General features: G+C 46.0%; 2 protein-coding genes across 2 annotated transcripts; both read right to left on the bottom strand.

The window, feature by feature from the left end:
• Positions 1-1,119: 1,119 nt before the first annotated feature.
• On the bottom strand, positions 1,120-5,056 carry LOC106554832 (uncharacterized). Its single transcript, XM_087705048.1, has 2 exons — positions 4,622-5,056; positions 1,120-1,917 (listed from the first exon to the last, which is right to left on the bottom strand). Exon 2 carries the CDS (start codon positions 1,900-1,902, stop codon positions 1,417-1,419), a length of 486 nt encoding a protein of 161 aa, XP_087561174.1. The 5' UTR covers positions 1,903-1,917; positions 4,622-5,056; the 3' UTR covers positions 1,120-1,416.
• A 15,463-nt stretch (positions 5,057-20,519) lies between these two features.
• LOC148048647 (uncharacterized) lies at positions 20,520-22,866 on the bottom strand (the record flags this gene model as incomplete). Its single annotated transcript, XM_087704085.1, is given in 2 exon segments — positions 20,520-22,398; positions 22,401-22,866. Coding segments are annotated over 2 exon segments (1,017 nt in total), but the record flags the coding sequence as incomplete, so codon positions are not given.
• Between the last annotated feature and the right edge of the window lie 1,162 nt (positions 22,867-24,028).

The raw sequence follows: 24,028 nt of genomic DNA, 5'->3' as shown, positions 1-24,028 counted from the left end.
GATCCATGAATGACCACTGAGGGTAAACATCTCTTCGTCCCCTGCTGAAAGAAGCATGGGACCAAAATGACCCTCCCTTCTCCTTGTCTTTGTGGAGGCCAACCATCTCTCTCTCAGAGGGTTGAAGGGGGTCTCCTCCTCTCCGGCCATGGATGGGGAGGATCACAGGAGATCCTTCCATCTTTGGAATCCCGTCACCCATTCCGTTGACTGAACTACCACAAAGAGGGGAATGTCTAGAGTGACTCCATTTTTCAGAGGTCCTCTCTAGAAGTTGCCTCTATGGAGAGAGAGAGAGAGGCAAGCCTCAATCGAAGAACATGGTAGGAATAGAGTTAGCTTATTGTAAGACAAGGATCTGTTTAGGACTGGGCGAAATTGGTGTTTGTGGGACATTCCAATTTCCCCCTTCTTCATTTTCCCAAACTGAGAACTTCTTCCAAATCTAGAATTGTCCTTTGACTAGTTGTTACAACCAGTCTCTTTCCTACGGTGTAGTTCATCAATGGTAGGCTTAGCATTGTGTAGGCCGGAGGTCTGTGGGCTGTAGCATGTAAACCAGTGAAGGACTGCATTTTCTTGAATGGTAACTGAAGGGCGAGGCATGTTTTCTGGGGGAGGGAAACAAGGGATCCCTCAAGATAAGAGGATTAAGTGACTCAGGATGTGAAGGGAAGCGATAGCATCTACAGCCTTCTTTAAGTTCTGGCGGAACCAACATAAGGAACATCAGCCGTTTGGCTTTTGAAGTTGGTGAGGCAGGAGGAGGTTCCTCTGGTCTTGCTTGGGCCCACACAGAACTTCTCCCCAGCCCTAAATTATGCAAGAACCTCTCACTAGGAGTAACTCTACTCCACAACTTAGAACCAGATGCTCCTTGACCACAGGAACCAATTAATAGTTACCCTTGTTGAGATGTTTCTACAGCCTTCCACCCAGATGTTTTCAGGCCCACAGCAAGCATTCCTCCAAGGCCTTGACTACCAAAGGCCACCTTTGAAGGCTCTCTAGGAGGTGCTGAGGAGTCATCCTCTCTCCCCCCAAAAAAAGGATGACACCCCACTCACCCGACCCCCCAAGACAACAACAGGCAACGTGTGTGATGCAACGGAAGTTTTTAATGCAAGATGATGGCAGGATGATAACAGAAGAAGATGGGCTGGTTCGGGGGTCTCCATGGACCGAAATACCCAGCTTACATATTATTACACAACTGAGGTAGAGAGAGTCGCATTAAAGCCGTAGAAACATCAGAAAAGAATCTAGGTTCAAAGCAGGAGATTTAGGAACGATAAGCAGTTCGTAGTAGCGTGGGCTTGAAGCACAGGTGCTGTGTTTTTCAGGAGAAGAGCCTCGAGGGAAGGTTGGATCCAATTTCCTGTCGTCGGAACATTCCGTGTAAACTCGGTTTGACGTTCAGCAGGGGTATCCGCAGGTGCTTTGCCTACGCTTTGACCCATAGCTTCGGCCGCCCCCCAGGTACCCACAGGAACCTCCCTGGTATCCACCGGAGCCTCCCCCCCCATAACGGGAGGAGCCGTAACCTCCAGACATACCGTAGCCTCCGGAGGCGCATGGGGAATAACCCCCTACAGCCAACGGCTCACAACTGGAGGCCAAAATGGGACCTGGGATGGTTAGGGAGAACGGAGGGGGCTGGATGACCACTTCGGAGGAGGGGATCTGGCTGATGCAAGAAACGGGGATTCCGGGGACCACACCGAGGCTGCTGGCTGATGTAGCAAGCCCGGAGCCGCCACCATAGCCCGACATGCCATATCCGCCACCCATACCGAAACCGCCACTGCCGAAGCCATAGCCACCGCCGATACCGCAGGAGCCAATGGCATGGGTGGGCCTGCAGCTTGGGATGACACAGGAGGGAGCACAGTGAGACTGCATGGCTGGGTGATGAGGCTGGAATGCAGAAAGAGAAAATATTGCATTATTTTTTTAAATAATAATAATAATAAGAAGAAGGGGTATGTGGTGGCCTAGAGGTGGCGCTCTCTAGAGGATGTGGGTTTGATGCTAGGGAGAGGCAGACATTTCTCTCTCTCTCTCTCTCTCTCTCTCTCTCCCTCCCTCCCTCCATCCATCCATCCCTCCCTCCATCCCTCCCTCCCTCCCTCCCTCCCTCCATTGTGGGAATATATCTGCTGAACAAAACTCCTCATTGGGGACAGCAATAGCATCCGGCCAGTAAATCACTCTGCTATCTCCATTCAGTTGGCCAGGCCCCACCCAGATTATGGGGGTTGTTAAATGCCTGATGATGCTTGGGAAGCAAATGGAGACCATCAAATACCACCGAAAAGGGTTAACAAAACTCTGGGAGTTCGACCCAGAACTCTGAATGAGTCGAATTAGGGCGTCAACGTCTAACCTACCAAGACTGCGGTAGTAACCAGGTTTAAAGGTTTGAACCTCCGCCGTTTCCTGGAGCATCTTTGCATGTTGTGTGAATCTAGACGGCTTCTTTCATTCCCAGCTCTGGTGATGGCAATCCATCACCAGTCCAGGGACTGGTTTCACACAGGAACCAGTTCCCCTGTGTGGCGTGAACTGGAGGTGGCTTTAACTGGGAGCTGTAGGGGAAGCTCTTTGGATGAGTCCTTGGGGAGAACTTCTAACTTGGTCCCATCTCAAAATGTTTTGAGTTCAACTACTGGATAGAAAACCAAAGCTGCGGTGGAGAAGGCTGAGTTGATTTTTAGACATATTAAAATGTACAATTATCTACCGGGCTGTTTTCGAGAAGTATGAAACAGCCTCCAGTTGAACACAACAACAAAAGAAAAATATGCTCCTTCTCCTCTAAGGAAGCCAGACCATAATTATTTCATTATGCATCCTGACATAGAAATTATACTCATCTACTTAGCTTCATTATGCGTTTAGCCCAGCGCGGAGATTATATCTCCAGGACTAAACAAGTTTTTTTTTGTGTGACTTTTAATCGTCAAAAATGCCAGAGTTGATTGCGAAAGAGAGCAGAAGTGATGCAGCTTCGTTAATGAACAAGTGCAGTTAATTTGGTTAATTTGGGCGAAAGGAGAGCTCCAGGGCAGGATTCGTAACCGGTGCCTTGAAACTAGCGTGCTGAGGAGTCTCGGGTTCTTTGAGCTGGGAGGGAATCGGTTCTAGAAACATGGGAAGGGAGCAAATTAAATCGTGCCTTTGCTCACACAGGATGGGTTGATGTGCTGCGCTAAACTGCGGTTTGTTAAACCTTGGTTTGAGGCATCAACTGAAGAGTGGGTTGGCCCAAGATGCTAACATTCAAGCAAGGTCCAGGAACTTCCCCGTCTAAATTTTAGTATGCCTGGGGTTCTCTCCAAGGTGCTTTTTCAAAAGGCAACTGGACTTTCTGGTTATTTTTTTTCTTTGAAGAGGTTTTGCTTCTCATCCAAGAAGCTTCTTCTGGTTCTTGGGAACAGCTATGGCCTGGATGACTGAGCCTGCGGTTGATTCTCTTGGCAATGAGAAAGCTGAGCTATCGGAAGTCATTGGAGATCCTCAACTGAGAAGTCCTTCCAATGTCTCACAGAAATAACTTCTACAGCTCCTGGTTAAGGCCACCAGGAGAGTCACAGTCACACACAACACAAATTGTGTGTAAATCCGGTGTCTGGACTGGTGCCATCAGGAACGGAACCTTCAGAAATCATTGGGCGCTCCACCCCTGGAGGTTTTTAAGAAGGGACTAGACAGCCACATATCTGCAATGGTTCTCCTGCTTGAGCAGGGGGCTGGACTAGAAGACCTCCAAGGTCCCTTCCAGCTCTGTTCTATTCTAAACCAGCCAGTGGGATTCATACAACCCACAAGGCCGCAAGAAGACAGCCAAGATTTAACTCTAGCCCTGTCAATGTTCCGTCGAATGGATCACAGCGAGTAAGTAATTATTTGGGGGAGAATTGTCATTCCCTCGATATCGTTTTCATTCCAAGGGACATCGAATCAAAGTTTAAGCCTAAATCTTAGCTCTGCAAAACCTCTTCTACAAGGGAAGATCTTAGTTCAGGAAAACCATTTTGCATCCTAGCTTAGTTAAAGGTAAAGGTTCCCCTTTATGTGCTAGTCGTTCCTGACTCTAGGGGGCGGTGCTCATCTCCGTTTCAAAGCCGAAGAGCCAGCGCTGTCCGAAGACATCACCGTGGCCATGTGGCCAGCATGACTCAACGCCGAAGGGACACATAACGCTGTTCCCTTCCCACCAAAGGTGGTTCCTATTTTTCTACTTGCATTTTTTACCTGCTTTCGAACTGCTAGGTTGACAGAAGCTGGGAGAACTCATGGGAGCTCCCTCCGTTACGCATCACTAGGGATTCAAACCACCGAACTGCCGACCTTTCTGATCGACAAGCTCGGCATCTTAGCCACCGAGCCACCTTTTTCCCAGATTAGTTAGACATGTCCAATCTTTAAGCTTTCCCGAGACTCATTTTAGAGGCATAATATATCCCTCAAATACAAATTTGAACATTTTAAAACTGAACAGGTTTCGATCCGAGTTCGGATCGCTCCTTGTCGACTGCCGCTGTCGAGATCGGAGCCGCTCCGAGGAGAAAAGAGCACCAGAGATCGAATAAGGAATAAAAAAAGGACGAGTCCTTACCTTGTGCTGTAGGAGTGCAGAAGGAGAAGATATCAAGAGAGGGAAGGCTTGTGAGGACACCCCAACTGATGGAGCCTTTTATATCCTTTTGGGGGAACGGGGCAGGTCACAAGGAAACGAGGCGTATCGCGATGCGTTAAAGATTTTAATTGTTTTCTTAACAGGCTTTGATCCTTATCTCCCTTGCCCCAAATAATTGCACAGTGTTTGCCTTCTGTTTTTGGTGTGGGTTATTATTTTTTTTTTGGTGTTTCCCCCCTCACTAAAGAGCCGCGGATGGTGGCCCTTCCTTCTTACACACCTCCTAATCTTTTGCAAAACACCCCACCCAAGGGAGTTAATTTTATCTGTCATTCGCCCTGGGTAACATCCCCGTTTCCCAAATAATAATGATATTCGCAATAAAACAGAAAGAGAGGAGATCCTGGCAAATGGGATAAACGAGACGGTCCCCGCCCTGGGTGAGGGAGATTTGGGTGCACTTATCTCAAATTGGAAACTCAAGGACATGTTCGGATTGGCGTTTGGGTGTTAACCTGGATTTAGCTCAGCCGAGATGATGGGGCTTTGCTGAATTGACAGAATGCCCTGAACCCATCGTCCGGGGTCATTTCTCCGGAAGAGTCATCCCTGCTCCTACGAAACTCAGAATACGCCATCATAAACAGGACCGATTTTCTCCGTTTTTGGGGACTTGTTGGTGATTTAATGTTGGGTTTCTCTAGAGGCTACGACGAGGGTATGGAATTTAAACCTCTCCCTCCATAAATCATTTTTCACACTCTCTCTCTTTCTCTCTCTGTCTCTCTCTGTTTTTCTCTGTCTCTTTCTTTTTCTTCTTCTACTTTTTCTTCTTCTTTCTCTCTCTCTCTGTGTTTGTCTTTCTGTGTGTGTGTGTGTCTTTTTCTTCTTTCTTTCTTTCTCTCTGTCTCTCTCTCTCTCTCTGCCTCTCTCTGCCTTTCTTTTTCTACTTCTTTCTTTCTCTCTTTCTCTCTCTGTTTGTCTTTCTCTGTTTGTGTCTCTTTCTTCTTCTTTCTTTCTTTCTCTCTGTCTGTCTCTTTCTCTCTGTCTCTCTCTGCCTCTTTCTTTTTCTTCTTCTACTTCTTCTTTCTTTCTCTCTTTCTCTCTTTGTCTTTCTTTCTTTGTGTGTCTCTTTCTTCTTTCTTTCTGTCTGTCTCTCTCTCTCTGCCTCTCTCTGCCTCTTTCTTTTTCTTCTTCTACTTCTTCTTTCTTTCTCTCTCTCTCTTTCTCTCTCTCTCTCTGTTTGTCTTTCTCTCTGTATGTGTCTCTTTCTTCTTTCTTTCTGTCTGTCTGTCTCTCTGCCTCTCTCTGCCTCTTTCTTTTTCTTCTACTTCTTTCTTTCTCTCTCTCTCTCTCTTTCTCTCTCTCTGCTTGTCTTTCTCTCTGTGTGTGTCTCTTTCTTCTTTCTTTCTGTCTCTCTCTCTCTCTCTCTCTGCCTCTCTCTGCTTCTTTCTTTTTCTTCTTCTACTTCTTTCTTTCTCTCTCTCTTTCTCTCTCTCTCTGTTTGTCTTTCTCTCTATGTCTCTTTCTTCTTCCTCTTCCTTTCATTCTTTTATTCTCTTTCTCTCTCCCTCTCTCTCTCCCCCACTCTCTCCCTCTCTCAATGGACATTCTCAGTCATCCAAGTCCTGGTTGTCCCAAAGGTGCTTTTTCAAGAGGCAACTGGACTTTGTTTTTCCTTGAAGATGTTTTGCTTCTCATCCAAGACGCTCCCTCAGTTCTGAGCGAATGGTTCGTTTCTTCAGTCAGAATTGAAGAAGCTTCCTGGATGAGAAGCGAAACTTCTCATCCAGGAAGTCTTCAAGGAAAAACGAGGTTCAGGTGCCTCTTGAAAAAGCACCTTTGAGTCTCTCTCTCTCTTTCATACACACAAATATACACCTTTCTTTCTTCCTTCCTTTCCTTTTTTCCTTTTTCCTTTCCTTTTTTCTTCTCTCTCTCCCCTCTCTCTCTCTCTTTCTCTCTCTCTCTCTCTATCATTCTCTCTGTGTTTTTTTTTTAATGTTATGAGCTGACCAGGCTCAGGTACTTGAACTGGGAAGCTATCGAAATAAATTCCACAAACCAATAAACAACATTGAAAGAATAAATGCCAAGGAAAAAAGGAGCTACTCGTTCACAGAGGGGTGCCTTTCCTGGGGGATAATCGTCTCTATTTACATTCTTATTTTCTTTCTCTTCAAATTGTCCTGAATTGGTAGATAACAAAGCAAGGGGGGACCTTAACCAATCTCACACCAACGGGACCTTCAAAAGCTGCCAATGGACACGGGTAAGTGTCCATTGTGGCCCAGCTCTGTTAAAGATGCCCCAAAAGTTCCCTTTTGGCCCGGATTTTCAAAGGAAGTGGAAGAAGAAGAAAAAATAAATTCTTGCCACAGAGTTGCTCTTTTCCCCAAAAAAACAACCACTCCAAGCTTGTTATTCTGGTCGCATTCGAGTTCCTCCCTGCTTGGCTGACCAATATCAGAAATAAAAATCTACCCACAAAAACCACTTGGAAAGGAACCGGTTCCTTCATCAAGATTTGTGCGCGCTCACACACAAAAGAAAAAAGAAGGGAAAAAACCCACACACAAACACACAAACAAACGCAAACACTTTCAACCAATTGTTTCGGGGTGCCCACCGCAATTAGTCATTGGCCAGGATGGCGTGATAAACATTGAGAGGTGAGGCTTGTCCCCGTTCATTTAAAAAATTGCTGTTGGCTGCGAGATCTTAAGGATTTTCTCCTTGGAATCCATCCCAATTTTCTTTTCTTTTTTAATATATATATATATTAAATACAATCCCTTTTCCATTAACCAGTGGGTCGCCTGGGTACAAATATATTGTGCCAACATTAAAATATACAACCTTATTCGTTATTTCGTCCAATCTTGGCTTAACTTCCAATACCTTCAGTATCTAATATGTTATAACAACCCCAGTGTAATTAATTTAACTCTTATTAGTTATATTAATAGTGGCTCAATGGCTAAGACGCTGAGCTTGTCTATCAGAAAGGTCGGCAGTTCGGTGGTTCGAATCCCTAGCGCTGCATAATGGAGGGAGCCCCCGTGACTCGTCCCGGCTTCTGCCAACCTAGCAGTTCGAAAGGACGTTAAAAAATGCAAGTAGAAAAATAGGAACCACATTTGGTGGGAAGGGAACAGCGTTCCGTGCGCCTTTGGTGTTGAGTCAAGCTGGCCACATGACCACGGAGACGTCTTCGGACAGCGCTGGCTCTTCGGCTTTGAAATGGTGATGACCATCCCCCCCTATAGTTGGGAACGACTAGCACATATGTGCGAGGGAAACCTTTACCTATTAGTTATATTAACTATTTGTCAGGTTTCCAAAGGATGCCCTAATTGATTCATGAGTCTCGAGCCAAGTTTCAAAAGAAAACTAGTCATGCACCATTTGGGAAGGCCTTATTGCGGTCAGTTCTGAACCTACATATTTCTATACTTTAGATAACTTCTTTTACTATGAATTCTTACGTCTATTCTCTAATCACCGGCCAAAAAATTCCCAAATTCTATAATAATTGTTCTTTCTCTTGGACGGACAGTGTCAATCTGTCCATTTCTGCCCATTCTAATATTTTCCTAATCACACTCTCCTCTGTAGGGAATCTCCTCGCTTTCCCCATTTTGTGCAAATACAATCCGAGCTGCTGTTGTAATCAAATATACATTTTCTTGACTATCATTTTCGGGGAGGGGAAGAAAAAAACAACAACACCAGAAGTCGGGAAAAAAGGCACCCCGCTAATTAGAGGTTTTGCAAAGTGTTTAGATTGTTTGGGTGTTAAAGAGGTCTCAAATCAGAGCCGCCGTTTTTCCTCCGGCATTCCTGGCAGCTGATGCTCGGAAATGAATCAAGCATCAGCCAGATGAAGTCATCAAGAGAGTTATCAGTCAGGAGAATTTCTTTTTAATTGCCCTGGTCTGTTTCTTTGAAAACCTGGTTTTTCTCATTGCAGTATCGACTCCTTCTTGGCAATAAGAAAGGCCAATGTTTTTTTTTTTATTTCCTTTTAAAATCACTCCTGTCTGCTACATTCTTGGCCAATGCAATGAAAATGGGTGTTCTTGTTCTTCCTAAGTTCCCTTTTCAAGGGGAATATAATTTTGGCCAAAGATCGGCAACCTGCAGCTCCGGAGCCGCATGTGGCTCTTTCATCCCTCGGCTGCAGCTCCCTGTCACCGGTCGGGTCCACAATTGATAGGGCTTTCGGTTAGGACAGGTAGAGGAAAAAGGACGTCACGCTAGGAGGAGACTCTATGGTGGGGGAACCGGACTTCCAGTCGGCAGAGGAAAAAGGATGTCGCGCTAGGAGGAGACTCTATGGTGGGGGAAACCAGACTTCCAGTCGGCAGAGTAAAAAGGATGCCATGCTAGGAGGAGACTCTATGGTGGGGGAACCAGACTTCCGGTCAGCTCCAGAATTCAATGGGGGGGGTCCAGTTAGCACCTTTGTGGCTCTTTGAGTGTTTTTAAGGTTGCCAACCCCTAGTCTTGACTCTTCCCTTTCAAATCTCTATACCAGAGGTCTCCAAACCTGGAGACCTGTGGGCTTCATCTCCCAGAATTCCCTGAGTGAGGAATTCTGGGAGTTGAAGTCCACCTGTCTTAAAGTGGCCAAGTTTGGAGACCCCCACTGGTTTAGAGTCTGAACCGTAATCTTTAGTCTTTGAGCTCATGTCTTAATCTGGAACTGAGGAGACATTTGCTGGCCGTGAGGACAATTAACCAAGGCTTACCTCCAGAAGCTGTGGGTGCTCCATCACTGGAGGTTTTCAAGAAGAGAGAAGGAAGAATGGATGGAAACTGACCAAGGAGAGAGTCAACCTGGAAATAAGGAGGAATTTTCTGACAGTGAGAGCAATCAACCCATGGAACAGAAGTTGCCTTCAGAAGTTGTGGGGGCTGCATCACTGGGGGCTTTCAAGAAGAGATTGGACTGCCATGTGTCAGACATGGTGTAGAGTCTTCTGCTTGGGCAGAGGGGGGGTTGGACTAGAAGACCTCCAAGGTCCCTTCCAACTCTATTATTTTGCTATTCTATTAACCCACCTCACGATGGGCCATTTCTGATTTCTGGATGTAACTTGGCCTTGAAATAGGGCAGAAAGATATTTATTTACCAAGGTTGACTCCGTCCTTCCGAGGTGGGTAAAAGGAGGACCCAAATTGTTGGGGGCAATACTCTGACTCTGTAAACCGCTTAGAGAGGGCTGTAAAGCACTATGAAGCGGTATATAAGTGCTACTGCTGTTTTCCTTCCTTCCTTCCTTCCTTCCTTCCTTCCTTCCTTCCTTCCTTCCCGTTAGAATGCAGAATTGCAAGCTAACTCTGCCCACTGCCAGCAGTTCGATCCTCACCAGCTCAGGGTTGACTCAGCCTTCCATCCTTGCGAGGTGGGTCAAATGAGGACCCAGATTGTTGGGGGCAAGAGGCTGACCCTGTAAACGGCTTAGAGGGGGCTGTAAAGCACCGTAAAGCAGTATATAAGTCTAAGGGCTATGGCTATTATTAATTAAGAGATGTTTTTTTCTGAGTTTTATGGATGTTGCAGAGACAGACAACCAGCAAACCGCTTCTAGAAAGAGACGGTTGGTGACCTTGGAAGGAAAAATAATGGGATGGGTACATTTGTAATGAGAAGAAGCAATGAAGCAACATCAAAGGGATGTAAATGATGTTGCATTTGCTGTAATCCATGGTGTCTTGTTGGTCCATAGATTCTCATCCAAGCCTTCACAGGTTCCACGTGCTTAAACATGTTCCTCTATTTCCTTCTGCTTCTCGTGTCCATTGTATGTTTGGGAGTTGAAACCCTCTTATCTCACATCCTTCATTGCATCCCCTTTAATCACAAGGTTGAGGAAGTAACTCAGCATTGAGGCATGGACACGAAGACTCACCCGTGATGCCGACGACAGAGATGAATCATCTCCACCCAAGCGTTGATACTCTACTTTTGAAAGACTCTCAATGGAAGGACCTCAACCACCAAGCTTCACCGCCCACTGCCCAGAAAACACTTGAGAATATCAGTTCACAACATCCGGTTGTGTGGAACGATCTACAGAGCTTCTCCGATTACTCCTGAATTGTCAGAGAAGGACGATGAGGCTCCATCCATGAAGTAGATCTTCTCAAGTTGAGTAGAAGCCAATCCACACACCCTTCCTGGTTTTTTTCCCCTGAAGTTTAGCTGGGAAAGTAAGATACTGTTGACACAGCGATAGGAGTTCCACCTTACTCCAAACATCTGTCTGATCTTTCCTTCCTTGTTCTGAACTCAGCTGGAATGGATAATTCAAATTTCAACGAGGTGATCCTGAGCAGGGGGTTGGACTAGAAGACCTCCAAGGTCCCTTCTGACTCTCCCTAGGAACTTAAGCAAGTAGGTTTGAGGAAGGGGAGGAGGAAAATAAGTATACCCAGCTTGAGAATTGGACAATACTGAAACATCTGGATAAAAACAAGGATTTTTAACCATTCTGCCTTATGAAGGTACCTCAGTTTCTTATGAAACCTATTCAGCTAACGCTAATTCTTGTCTCTTCAATTAAATGATTATTAAACACCCTGCCAACAATATGGCATCTAGACAAGGCTATGGTTTTCCCAGTTGCAATGGATGGCTGTGAAGGTTGGACCGTAAGGAAGGCTGAGGGCCAAAGAATGGAGGCCTTTGAACTCTGGTGCTGGAGAAGAAGACTCCTGCATTGAGTCCCTTGGGCTGCAAGGCCATCCAACCGGTCAGTCCTAGAGGAGATCCACCCTGGCTGCTCTTTAGAAGGCCAGATCCTGAAGAGGAAACTCAAAGACTTTGGCCACCTAATGAAAAGGAAGAAGGACTCCCTGTAGAAGAGCCTCATGCTGGGAAGGATGGAGGGCAAAAGAAGAAGAAGGGGACGGCAGAGAAGGAGGTGGCTGGATGGAGTCACCGAAGCAGCCGGCCTGAGCTTCAATGGACTCCAGAGGATGGGAGAGGACAGGAAGGCCTGGAGGAATGTGGTCCATGGGGTCATGATGGGTTGGACACGACTTCGCAACTAACAACAACAAAATGAAATTCCAAGGCTTGATTTATGGAAATAAATCACCCCCCTCCCAATACAGGTTTTCCTCGAGCAATGAATGCTATGTTTCGGGGTGTTTTTTAAAATGAATTTTTAAATGGGACACCAATTAATTGTGGGTGGCACCCAAATTAAAAAGCAAGTCCCTTGTTTTAAAGCAAGAAGGGGATAATGTCGAAGGTGTCATTTTTAAAATTGCTGACGAAGATGAGAAAATAAAACCAATCGGATTAGAACTCCATACAATACGATGGAGCCACTATTAATTAAGTGCTTAGAAAAATATGGTGTCTTAATCCCAGCTCAGGGGCCAAATCTGGATATAAAAAGAATGTCAAATTCAAGCTTTCTCAGGTCCTTCTTCTCCTTATCTTCAGATTCAGGTAAGACTATCTTCGTTCCTTGATTCCATCTCTTTTTGTCTCCTTTTTTTTTGAGATACGAGATGCCCAAACCATTTTTAATTTCCAGGAACAACGTCAATCCAGATGTTTACTTCGACCCAGATCAAACTTTGCCTAAACAAGCCAACTTCTCAAAGAGGGTCATTTCTGCAAAGCTTGATCTCCATCACTGGAGGTTTTTAAGAAGAGACTATAGACAGCCACTTATCTGAAATGGTACAGGGTCTGCTCCTTGAGCAGGGGGCTGGACTAGAAGACCTCCAAGGTCCCTTCCAGCTCTATTGTGTTGTACTGGACGATTGTGGAGTCTCCACCTGGGATCTTCTAAGAGTCAAAAGGAGATATGGGTTCTTGGGGAAGATCCTATAGAGAGCTTCCTCTTTTTCTTTTTTTTACATCTTTTTTTAATGTGCATTTTGAAGAGGATGTTGTGGCCCACTAGCGGAGCTGGCAGGCGATTCGGAGAGTGAGGAGGTTGGGGAGGAAGATGGGCCAGTCCTGGAGTCTGGGGAAGGCTCTGATGAGGGCTCTGTGTCGGAGGCAGAGAGGGGGCCATAGCCATATGCCAGTTATCAGCTGCCTTCGGAGTCAGACATCAGTGAGGCAGAAGAACAGCTGGAGCCTGTTCCCAGTGTGCGCATGCACAGAGTTGCCAGACAAAGAGAAGAGCTAAAGAACAGGGGTCGACTTGGGAGTAAGGCCACAGGTGGACGATGAATGGCCCCTCCCAGAGGACATAAAAGAGGAGCGACAGGGGAGTGGAGTTTGCAGGAGACCATCAGTTCGCTTAATTGGTTCGGGACTCTCTGAGACTCCTAGCCAAGTTCTGCCGAGATCGGCCTGGCAGCTCTCCAAGCCAGATAAGGTCTGTGACCGTAAATCCTCCCTCAAAAGACTTTGCTGGATGGGAATGAGCAGAATTCACAGCCAATTAATAAAAGGGGTTTTTTTGTTTGCTTCATGCTCTTGGGAAGCCAAGGACAGAACAGAGGAAGGGGGAGCAACTGCTAAGAGGGGAGGGCATGTCCATTCTTTTAATATCCCCCTAAACTGGTCTGGTCATAAATTTGAGGGTGCCATGGTGAGAGAAGGAGCAGCTAGGAGGAAAATGTAGCAGAGAACTTCTGTAGAACATCTTGTGGGACTTCCTACTCTCTTGTCCTCTCCTAGGGACTGAGAAGACAAGACCCAGGGGGAAAAACATATCTCAGAATGATTCTTCCACGTGGGAAGTTTAATCTCAGCTCTAGTTTATAGCAGTTATAGAGAATCTAAGTTTTGGAAGCGAAGAGGAAAGGAAGAATTGCAAGTGGTGAGGAGTGGTGAACTTCCCATCTAAGAGCTTCCTTCTGCACATTAGCTTGCTAATATCCGATCTCTAGAACTAGCCCTGGGATGGGGGGTCATCTCAGAGCCTTTGCTGTCCACCAGCTGCACCACCAGTCCTCAAAGCTATCAGAAGCTATCAAAGATGGACCTTACACATTTCTCCAATCAAGAGTGTTCCTCTGTAATAGTATCGACTGTGCAAGTACGAAGCAAACCTAGGTAGCTGAATTTCATGCCCCCTGCTTTTTTTCACCTCTTCGTTTCCATGCTTTCTTGCAGGCAGCCTCCATCAGTTGACCATGGCTTGTTTCAACCCATCCTACACCATGCCAGGTGCCACCTCCAACTTTGGACTTGGGTCCTGCAGAACCGGGGCCAGCGCCTCTGGTTGGGGGGGTTGTGGTTACAGTGGCTTTGGGGGAGCCATCGGTGGAGGTCTATCAGGCACGCTTGGTTCGACGCCTGGAGCCAACATCTCAAGAACCAGCCAGCTGCCACCATCGGAGGTCGTCATCCAGCCGCCGATGTATGCGTTGACAATTCCTGAACCTGTCGTGTCGGCAATCAGGCCCCCAATGATACTGAGTAATTCCTCCCCTTGCTCTTATGGATCCTCGGGTGGTGGCTCTGGGTCAGGTTATGGCTATGGGTCAGGTTATGGCTCTGGGTCAGGTTATGGCTATGGGTCAGGTTCAGTTGGAGGTTGTCCCAGAGGGGGTATCATGGGTGGCTTCCAAAGCATCGGTCAACCCAGGGGTCGATGCAACATCTACCGGTGTCCCTGCTAAATCAAGACGAAGAACTTGGTGTCAACTCTTGTTGATGGCCTGGCAATGCTCATGAGAAGCGAGAGAGTCAACATCTATGACCCATGAGTTCTATTGTTCATTTTCTTGTTCTGTTTTTCTTCCTGCTCCCCCTGTTCGTTTCCTTGTTCCCTCTTTTAATTGGGGGTTTAGTTTCTGAATTCCGCGTGGCTTTAGAGGATTCTGTCTACAGAGCAACATCTTCACTTGAGCGACGGTTTCTCCTCGTAACATGGGGCGTTGGTTTTCCCAGATTATCATTCCTAATAAAATGTATTCAGCATCACAGAAGCCGCTTCCGGTCCTCCTTACGTGTCTTGTCATGAAGGTTTGGGAAATGCCGAGACAGAATTTGGGCTGATCTAACCACAACCTAGATTTCCACTGGTTCCTAAGACACACCCTTCTGTGGGACTGGGTAGCCCTGCGACATCTCGAGAGCCGCTTCTCTGAGTAGAGGCTCAACAGAAACCATACACATAGGAAGGAATTGGAGAACAAGCCACGATTTCCAGCAGGAAGGAGAGAAATAACTTTAGAAGTTAGAAAACAAGCCACGATTTGCATCAGGAGACAGAAAAAAGTTTAGAGTTAGAAAACAAGCAGTGATTTGCATCAGGAGGGAGAAATCTTTAGAATTAGAGTTAGATAACAAACCACTATTTCCACCAGGAAACAGAGAAATAACTTTAGAAATTAGAGTTGGAGAACAAGCCACGATTTGCACCAGGAGGGAGAAATAACTTTAGAATTGGAGTTGGAGAACAAGCCACAATTTGCAACAGGAGACAGAAATAACTTTAGAATTAGAGTTGGAAAACAAGCCACGATTTGCATCAGGAGGGAGAAATAACTTTAGAATTAGAGTTTGAGAACAAGGCACGATTTGCAACAGGAGACAGAAATAACTTTAGAATTAGAGTTAGAAAACAAGCCACGATTTGCAAGAAATAACTTTAGAATTAGAGTTTGAGAACAAGCCACGATTTGCAACAGGAGACAGAAATAACTTTAGAATTAGAGTTGGAAAACAAGCCACGATTTGCATCAGGAGGGAGAAATAACTTTAGAATTAGAGTTGGAGAACTAGCCACGATTTCCGCCAGAAGAGAGAAATAACTTTAGCTATTAAAGAGGACGGTGCGTATGGAGTAACATGGTAGATGCGACATTCAGATATGATTTGAATGCTATTTTTTTTCTTTTAAAAATGCGATTTAAAAAATGCACGTGCCTTTTCCTTCACAACCAACCCTCGGGCCTAGAAAACCGCATTTTACAAGATAATTGTGACGTAAACCCCAAGACAGTAGCTCGGCCCCCAAAACCATGGTTCACGAAAGCCACATCTTAGCCCGATGTGTGAATCCACCCTGGAGCAAAACCACGATGAAAAGACTGTGAAATTTAGCCCCGATGTTGAATGACAAAAGCACACACACACACAAACACACACACACACACACAAATGGAGGGAGTCTGTAAAATAGACTTATCTCGACCCGGCCACCTGTTCTGCCACTAATTGCAATGACAGGTAAATTATGACGAATTAAAAACTCATTCACAAAGAATTAATGGCCGATAGTTTCCACGCGGAAAACGGCATTCTTCCCTTCTTTGGAAATCGCCAGGACTTCTTCCCCGCACGTTAATTAACCCTGAATTACACCTCAACTTTTCCTGCTTTGATTCTCATTAGATCTCAATCATCAAAGGAAGAGCCTTCGCCCTCAGCCGAGAGACAAGAGAGCGAGATGCTAAAATACGGGTTTTTCTCTTCCTATGAATATTCATGCTGCGCTAAAACTTTACTCCCTACCTTAAAAAAAATCCGGCTGGAAAAATAGAACGTAGGTTTTTTTTTAAACTGATTGCCGGATGCCAACACTTTGTATTTCCCGAGAAAAATATTGCCGTATCAGCAAGAGAAGCGATTTGCAATGGGAAAAGAGAAAACGGCCAACTTATCGTGAGAAAGTTAGAATTTTGTCAAATGAAACCAAGAGAAGAACGGGTGACGGGGGATATACGATAATAGTTACTCCCCATTTTCTTATTTTCAGTGGTTAGGACGGTTTACAGAAGGCAAAAGGATTAAGGTTTTCAAACAATGTGTGTGAAATAGAATTGGGGGCAAATTAAGTAAAGGTTTCCCTCGCACAGATGCGCTAGTCGTTCCCGACTCTAGGGGGTGGTGCTCATCTGTATTTCAAAGCCGAAGAGCCAGCGCTGTCCGAAGACGTCTCCGTGGTCATGTGGCCGGCACGACTAAAATGCCTAAAAGGTGCATTCTTCAAACGAAAGATGGTTCCTATTTTTCTACTTGCATTTTTTTACATGCTTTCGAACTGCTAGGTTGGCGGAAGCTGGGACAAGTCACGGGAGCTCACTCCGTTACGCAGTGCTGGGGATTCGAACTGCTGAACTGCCAACCTTTCTGATCAACAAGCGTGAGCCACCGTGGGGCAAATTAGGAACATGGAATTGCTGGAAGCTCTATAAGCCTTTATTGAAACTTGAAGCCAATGAAGGACAAGCGGAAGAAAGAATGATGAAGTAGGTTTAAAAAGGGGGTATTAAATACAGATGGATCCATGGGAAAATAGGTGACGGGAGGCTGAAATGTACACTCTGTTATCTCGTCTCCAAGAGAATTTTTTTAAGGAAATGAGCTTCCGAGCGCCCTGCAAATTTGCAAGGGGCCACAAGGTGGCAGCAGGAGAAAGATTCTGAAAGGCTAAAGGAATGAAATTGTGGGTGGATGGATGATAGGAAGGAAGGAAGGAAGGAAGGAAGGAAGGAAGGAAGGAAGGAAGGAAGGAAGGAAGGAAGGAAGGAAGGAAGGAAGGAAGAAAAAAGAAAAAAAGAAAGAAAGAAAGAAAGAAAGAAAGAAAGAAAGAAAGAAAGAAAGAAGGAAGGAAGGAAGAAAGAAAGAAAGAAAGAAAGAAAGAAAGAAAGAAGAAAAAAGAAAGAAAGAAAGAAAGAAAGAAGAAAGAAAGAAAGAAAGAAGAAAGAAAGAAAGAAAGAAAGAAAGAAAGAAAGAAAGAAAGAAAGAAAGAAAGAAAGAAAGAAGAAAGAAAGAAAGAAAGAAAGAAAGAAAGAAAGAAGAAAGAGAGAGAGAGAAAGGGGGGAGGGAGGATGGATGGATGGATGGATGGATGGATGGATGGATGGATGGATGGATGGATGGATTAGAGGAGGAAAGGGAGGGGAGCCGAGGTGACGCAGTGGTTAGGGTGCAGTACTGCAGGCCACTTCAGCTGACTGCAGTTCTGCAGTTCGGCGGTTCAAATCTCACCAGGCTCAAGGTTGACTCAGCCTTCCATCCTTCCGAGGTGGGTGAAATGAGGACGCAGATTGTTGTTGGGGGCGATATGCTGACTCTGTAAACCGCTTAGAGGGGGCTGAAAGACCTATGAAGCGGTATATAAGTCTAACTGCTATTGCTATTGCTAGGAGGGAGGGGAGGGGACGGAGGGAGAGAGAGGGGGAGAAGGAATGATTAGAGGAGAAGAGGGAAGGTAGGAAGGAAGGAAGGAAGGAAGGAAGGAAGGAAGGAAGGAAGGAAGGAAGGAAGGAAGGAATAGCAATAGCAGACATATACTGCTTCACTGTGCTTTACAGCCTTCTCTAAGCTGTTTATAGAATCAGCCCCTTGCCCCCAACAATCCGGGTTCTCAAGTTACCGACCTCGAAATGACGGAAGGCTGAGACCCTAACCTCGAGACGATCAGGATTGAACTGCTGGCAGTGGGCAGACTTAGCTGGCAATAATTCATTCTAACCATTGGGAGGGAGGGAGGGAGGGAGGGAGGGAGGGAGGGAGGGAGGGAAGGAAGGAAGGAAGGAAGGAAGGAAGGAAGGAAGGAAGGAAGGAAGGAAGGAAGGAAGGAAGGAAGGAAGAAGATAAGTGGATATTAGGCACGGATGGGTGGATGGATGGATGGATCAGAGCAAGGGAGGGAGGGAGGGAAAGAGAGGAGGGGAGGTGGAGAGGAAGGAAGGACGGGCTTTTTCCCCACCCAAGTGTCCAACTATGATGTCTTCCTTCCGTGGTGGTATGGCCACAAATGTTACGACCCCTGTGGCTATGGTGCCATAGGTGGTCGACACGGCTATCCGTACAAACTAAACTAAATTCAACAATTGATTCCAATAGGATTCCATTTCTCTGCAGTGCCTGTTACGGCCACACGGTGGCACTGCTTCATCAAATATTTTTTTGTTTACGATTAACTTTATTTTTATTGTCCCGTGAGGGTCTAAAATAACAGAGGCAATGCACAGGGGTCCCCCCCAGATAACATTTTGAACCCTTTACTATTATTCTATAGTAAAATATTTTTTTAAAGGGAGGGGGGGCTTCTGTGGACAAGCAATGGCAGCTTCAAAACTGAAGGTTACGCAGCGATTCACTGAACAAGCCACTAGGTGGCACTGCTTAGGCAACCCAAGTATATGCCAAGCGACACAATGCAGAATATCTCTCTTACCCTATTGGTCAGTCCTGGGCTAGTTTTGCCCCTATCCTGGAGCCTCATTTAAAAACAGAAGTATAAACCTACATGTCTTTCCAACCTAGGCCACTAGGTGGCTGATTTTAACTATCCCCAAAAGCATGATGCCAAAATAGCACCACCTTGTGGTGATTACGAAGAGGTTCATTTACATTTATTTATAAATTTGTCTTGCCGGGAGAAATATCAACAGCCTCGGATATGCAGATGATCCAACTCTAATGGCAGGAAGTGAAGAGGAACGAAAGAGCCTCTTGATGCGGGAGAAGGAGGAAAATGCCAAAGTTGGCTTGAAACGCAACATTAAGAAAACTTAAGGTCATGGCATCCGGCCCTCTCAACTCCTGGCGAATAGATGGGGAAGAAATGGAGGTAGTGACAGATTTTATTTTCCTGGGCTCTGAGATCCCCGCAGATGGGGACGGCAGCCAAGAAATTAAAAGGCACTTGCTCCTGAGGAGGAAAGCTAAGGCAAATCTAGATAGCATCCTAAAAAGCAGAGACATCACCCTGCCAATCAAAAGGGCGTCCAGTCGAGGCTCTGGTTTTCCCAGTTGCAATGGATGGCTGTGAAGGTTGGAGCATAAGGAAGGCCTTTGAACTCTGGTGCTGGAGAAGAAGACTCCTGCATTGAGTCCCTTGGACTGCAAGGCCATCCAACTGGTCAGTCCTAGAGGAGATCCACCCTGGATGCTCTTTAGAAGGCCGGATCCTGAAGAGGAAACTCAAATGCATTGGCCACCTAATGAGAAGGAAGGACTCCCTGGAGAAGAGCCTCATGCTGGGAACGATGGAGGGCAAAAGAAGAAGAAGAAGGGGACGGCAGAGAAGGAGGTGGCTGGATGGAGTCACTGAAGCAGCCGGCGTGAGCTTCAATGGACTCCAGAGGATGGGAGAGGACAGGAGGGCCTGGAGGAACGTTATCCATGGGGTTAGGATGGGTCGGACATGACTTCGCAACTCACAAGATCTATCTATCTATCTATCTATCTATCTATCTATCTATCTATCTATCTATCTATCTATCTATCTATCTATCTATCTATCTATCTATCTATCTCAAGTACTTTGGCCACCCAATGAGAAGGAAGGACTCCCTGGAGAAGAGCCTCATGCTGGGAACGATGGAGGGCAGAAGAAGAAGAAGGGGATGGCAGAGAATGAGGTGGCTGGATGGAGTCACCGAAGCAGCCGGCGTGAGCTTCAATGGACTCCAGAGGATGGGAGAGGACAGGAAGGCCTGGAGGAACATGGTCCATGGGGTTGCAAAAGGTCGGACACAACTAATAATAACAAATAAATTGTACTCAAGGTTTGCTGGACAAACTCCTTAGATCTGATGCTTCATATACCAACAGAACAAAATAGTCCATTTTCAATAGTAACTACAAGTTTAATTCAAATTTGGAATTTCTACCTGGTCTCCCCCCCCCCCCCCGCTTAAGGAAATATCATATAGGGGTTCTAGAAACCGATCTAGAATTACGAGTTGTGGTTGTGGAAACAGGGAGGGAAGAAGGTGTATAAATATACCTTTATGCTGAACGTGACAAACTACACAGGTTTTATGGCACCGTTTTTCTCAAATGTTTTTATTTATATAAAAAAAAACCAATCATAAATCATTGCCATATTTAGAAGCATGGAGTTAGATGGGGAAATAAAGATACGTTTAAAGAAAAAGGATGTCAGATGAACAGGAAAAGAATATGAGGAGGAGAGGAGGAGGAGGAAGAAAAGAAGGAGGAAGAAGAAGAGGAGGAGGAGGAGAGGTGGAGGAAGAAGAGGAGGAGGAGAAGAAGAGGAGAAGGAAGGAGGAGGAGGAGAAGAAGATGAGGAAGAAGAAGAGGAGGAGGAGGAGAAGAGGAGGAGAAGAGGAGGAGGAGGAAGGAGGAGAAGAGGAGGAGGAGGAAGAGAAAAGGAGGAGGAAGAAGAAGAGGAGGAGGAAGGAGGAGAAGAGGAGGAGGAGAAGAGGAGGAGGGAGGAGGAGGAGGAGAAGATGAGGAGGGAGGAGGAGGAGGAGAAGAGGAGAAGGAAGAAAAGGAGGAGGAGGAGGAAGAAGAGGAGGAAGAGGAAGGAGGAGAAGAGGAGGAGGAAGAGAAGAGGAGGAGGAAGAAGAGGAGGAGGAGGAGATGAGGAGGAGGATGAGAAGAAGAGGAGGAAGAAGAAGAGGAGGAGGAAGGAGGAGGAGAAGAGGAGGAGGAAGAAGAGGAGGAGGAGAGGAGGAGGAGGAGGAGGAAGGAGGAGGAGGAAGAAGAAGAGGAGGAGGAAGAAGAAGAGGAGGAGGAAAAAAGAGGAAGGAGGGGAAATAATAATGAATTAAATATCTTCTCTCCTTTTCTGATTTTTCTTTTCCTTCATACGTTTTAAACGATTGTTCTTGTATTCTACGAAAAACTTGGAAACTTTCCCAACTCTGCTGGAAGTGGGCTACTTTTAATCCCCTCGATGTTATGTTTTTCTACACACTCTCGCCCAGGAATCGCAGGTAAAACCTAAAAGACTTCAACGGAAAAATGGAAAACAGGTAGAAATGGGATTTGACTCGCCAAATAAACCTCAGCGGAGATTGTCTCGCAAACGGCGTGGAAAGATGAATTTATCTGATTGGAAGTTTTCTTTCACCGATGTTTGGTTTGGGGAAATTCTCTCTTCCCCCACCTCCTCCCCACTCACCAACCCTGGAGCTTTGCACACCCATTCTCCCAGTATCACACTATTGTGCAATGAACGAACCGTGTCACGAAATCTTAGGAAGTGCACCTATCAAAAGATAACCGCATTCCAGTTTTGTATATACTCGGTTTCCCCGAAAATAAGCCCTCCCTGGATAATAAGACCAATCGGGCTTTTAACTGCATGCACTGAAGTAGGCCCTCCCCCAAAAATAAGGCCAAGCGCTTATTTTGGGGACCAAAAGAAAATAAGACCCTGTCTTATTTTCAGGGAAACACAGTATTGAGATTTGGGCAATGTCTAATGTTCTTCTGCAGAGAGAAAATCCACACTGGTTTTTAAAAACCGGGTGAGATCCACCTCCGGGAGGTCTCTTCCTCACGTTTCAAAACGGCCAGTTGTTCGCCGAGCTATATTTCTTCCCGGTGCTTGAGATTTTCACCGTTTTGGAGAGGTTTTGAGGGGCCGGGGAGATGGCCGTGTGGGCAAGGCTGGGCTGGGACCCCTTGGCCAAGGAGGTCCGCGAAGGTTTGGCCAGAGAAGCTCGCGAGCCCCGGAAGAATTGAGCTTGGGAGGTCTTCGTCAGAAAAGAACGGGCCCCTCGCTTGATGAACGCGTGCGAAAGCGTCAGGAAGTTGGTCCGCGGGACCTTGGTGGCGATGACCCGCGAAGCTCTGGCGGCCCTCGGTTGGGAGGAGACCTTGGCTTCAGGTCGCGGCAGCGCGTCGATTACGGGGAGGTCGGAATCTCTGACTCTGTTTCCTTGAAGGACCTTTGAGGGATACTGCGTGGTGGGTCTTTTGGTCCTCTGGGACAGCTCTTCCTTACTGGAGCAAAGCACAGGATCCTGAGATGCGTAGAAGGTTGCTCGTCGGGAGATTTGTGGGACCTGCGCTAACCCCGGGTGGAGATCTCTGGAGGAATAAAGCACCGGCCTTTGGTCATCCGAGGGACACGCTCGGGAACCACACTTGGCAACGACCCTTTGTGGACGGGGCCGTGTGGGCCTTTCGTCGTGCCATCGTAGCCCCGCGTGCTCTGAATTTGGTATTTGTAGTCCTCCTCGTACGGCCTCCCCGGATTCCTGGTTGTTCTCGGTTTTGAGTACTTGCTCGGGGAGGTGTCGACCTCTGCAGGGATGGTCCGGGGTTGATACCCAGCTACACGGTGTGGCAAGTACGGCGTCACCCATATCCCACGTCTGTAGAGGGGGATGTTTCTGGAGGAAATCAACTTCGTGCCGTAGAGTGGGATGTATTGGGAGGCGTACCTGGGAAGTCGTTTTTTAACGAACATTGGCAACGGGGGGCCTATCGGCTTACAATGATAGGCATAATAGGGCATCCTTTCTCGGGCATAGCGATACCTAGGGGAAGAAAAGAGGAAGTGCTTATGCCTGGACTGTCACCCTCCCTGGCTTCATTGATTCAGTCAGTACATCAGCAATAATCCTTCCTTCTTTCATTCATTCTTTCATTCATCCATCCATTCATTGGGGGGCAAGGATAGTTGATGCGCAAAATATCAAAGCCTCTCAACTATCAAAACGACAACCCGGCCTTCACGTGGTGCCCCCTGTTCCCACCAATCGGGCTCTGTCGACCCTTGGGACTGGCGTCCCCTTGGGTATATCCAGCCGAAACAGCTTCCATGGATCGCCGTAATTTCCATGAAGTCGCCTATACCCACGATGGGTGAAGAGGCATCAAGTACAAGTAAGTACAAGTACCATCCATTCATTTATTCACTTTCAAACCCCTGATTTCAGTGATTCATTCAGTACATCAGCAATAATCATTCCTTCTTTCATTCCTTCTTTCATTCCTTCTTTCATTCCTTCTTTCATTCCTTCTTTCATTCATTCATCCATTCATTCACTTTCAGCCCCCTGATTTTCATTGATTCATTCAGTACATCAGCAATAATCATTCCTTCTTTCATTCCTTCTTTCATTCCTTCTTTCATTCCTTCTTTCATTCCTTCTTTCATTCCTTCTTTCATTCCTTCTTTCATTCCTTCATTCCTTCATTCATCCATCCTTCCATTCATTCACTTTCAGCCCCCATTTCATTGATTCATTCAGTACATCAGCAATAATCATTCATTCTTTCATTCCTTCTTTCGTTCATTCATTCATCCAATCATCCATTAATTCTTTCATTCACTTTCGGCCACCTGGTTTCATTGATTCATCAGCAATAGTGCATACATCAGCAATAACCTTTCTTTCTTTCATTCCTTCATTCCTTCATTCCTTCATTCATTCCACTTTCAGCCTCCTGGTTTCATTGATTCATTCAATACATCAGCAATAACCATTCCTTCATTCTTTCGTTTATTCTTTCATTCATTCTCTCATTCATTCATTCATTCAATCATCTTTGTTCTGTCTCCACATTTTTAAGGGATGGATTTTAAAGATTTGAAACATACTTTGCAAGTGACACAACTGGCTAGAGAAAAGGTTGGGGTTCAGGTTTAGAGAATGCCTCACTCCACTTAAGTATCCTGTTTTTGTTTTGTTTTTTAAAAAATGGTTTGTAGCTTATCTGGTTTGTAGTATTCC

Source organism: Thamnophis sirtalis, unplaced genomic scaffold (assembly GCF_051295495.1).
Source record: "Thamnophis sirtalis isolate CommonGarterSnake01/CBP01778 unplaced genomic scaffold, rThaSir2_p1.2 scaffold_2, whole genome shotgun sequence".
NCBI classification, from domain to species: domain Eukaryota; kingdom Metazoa; phylum Chordata; class Lepidosauria; order Squamata; family Natricidae; genus Thamnophis; species Thamnophis sirtalis.
Note: the sequence above shows the minus strand (reverse complement) of the source record. Positions and strands in the feature narration are given on the sequence as shown.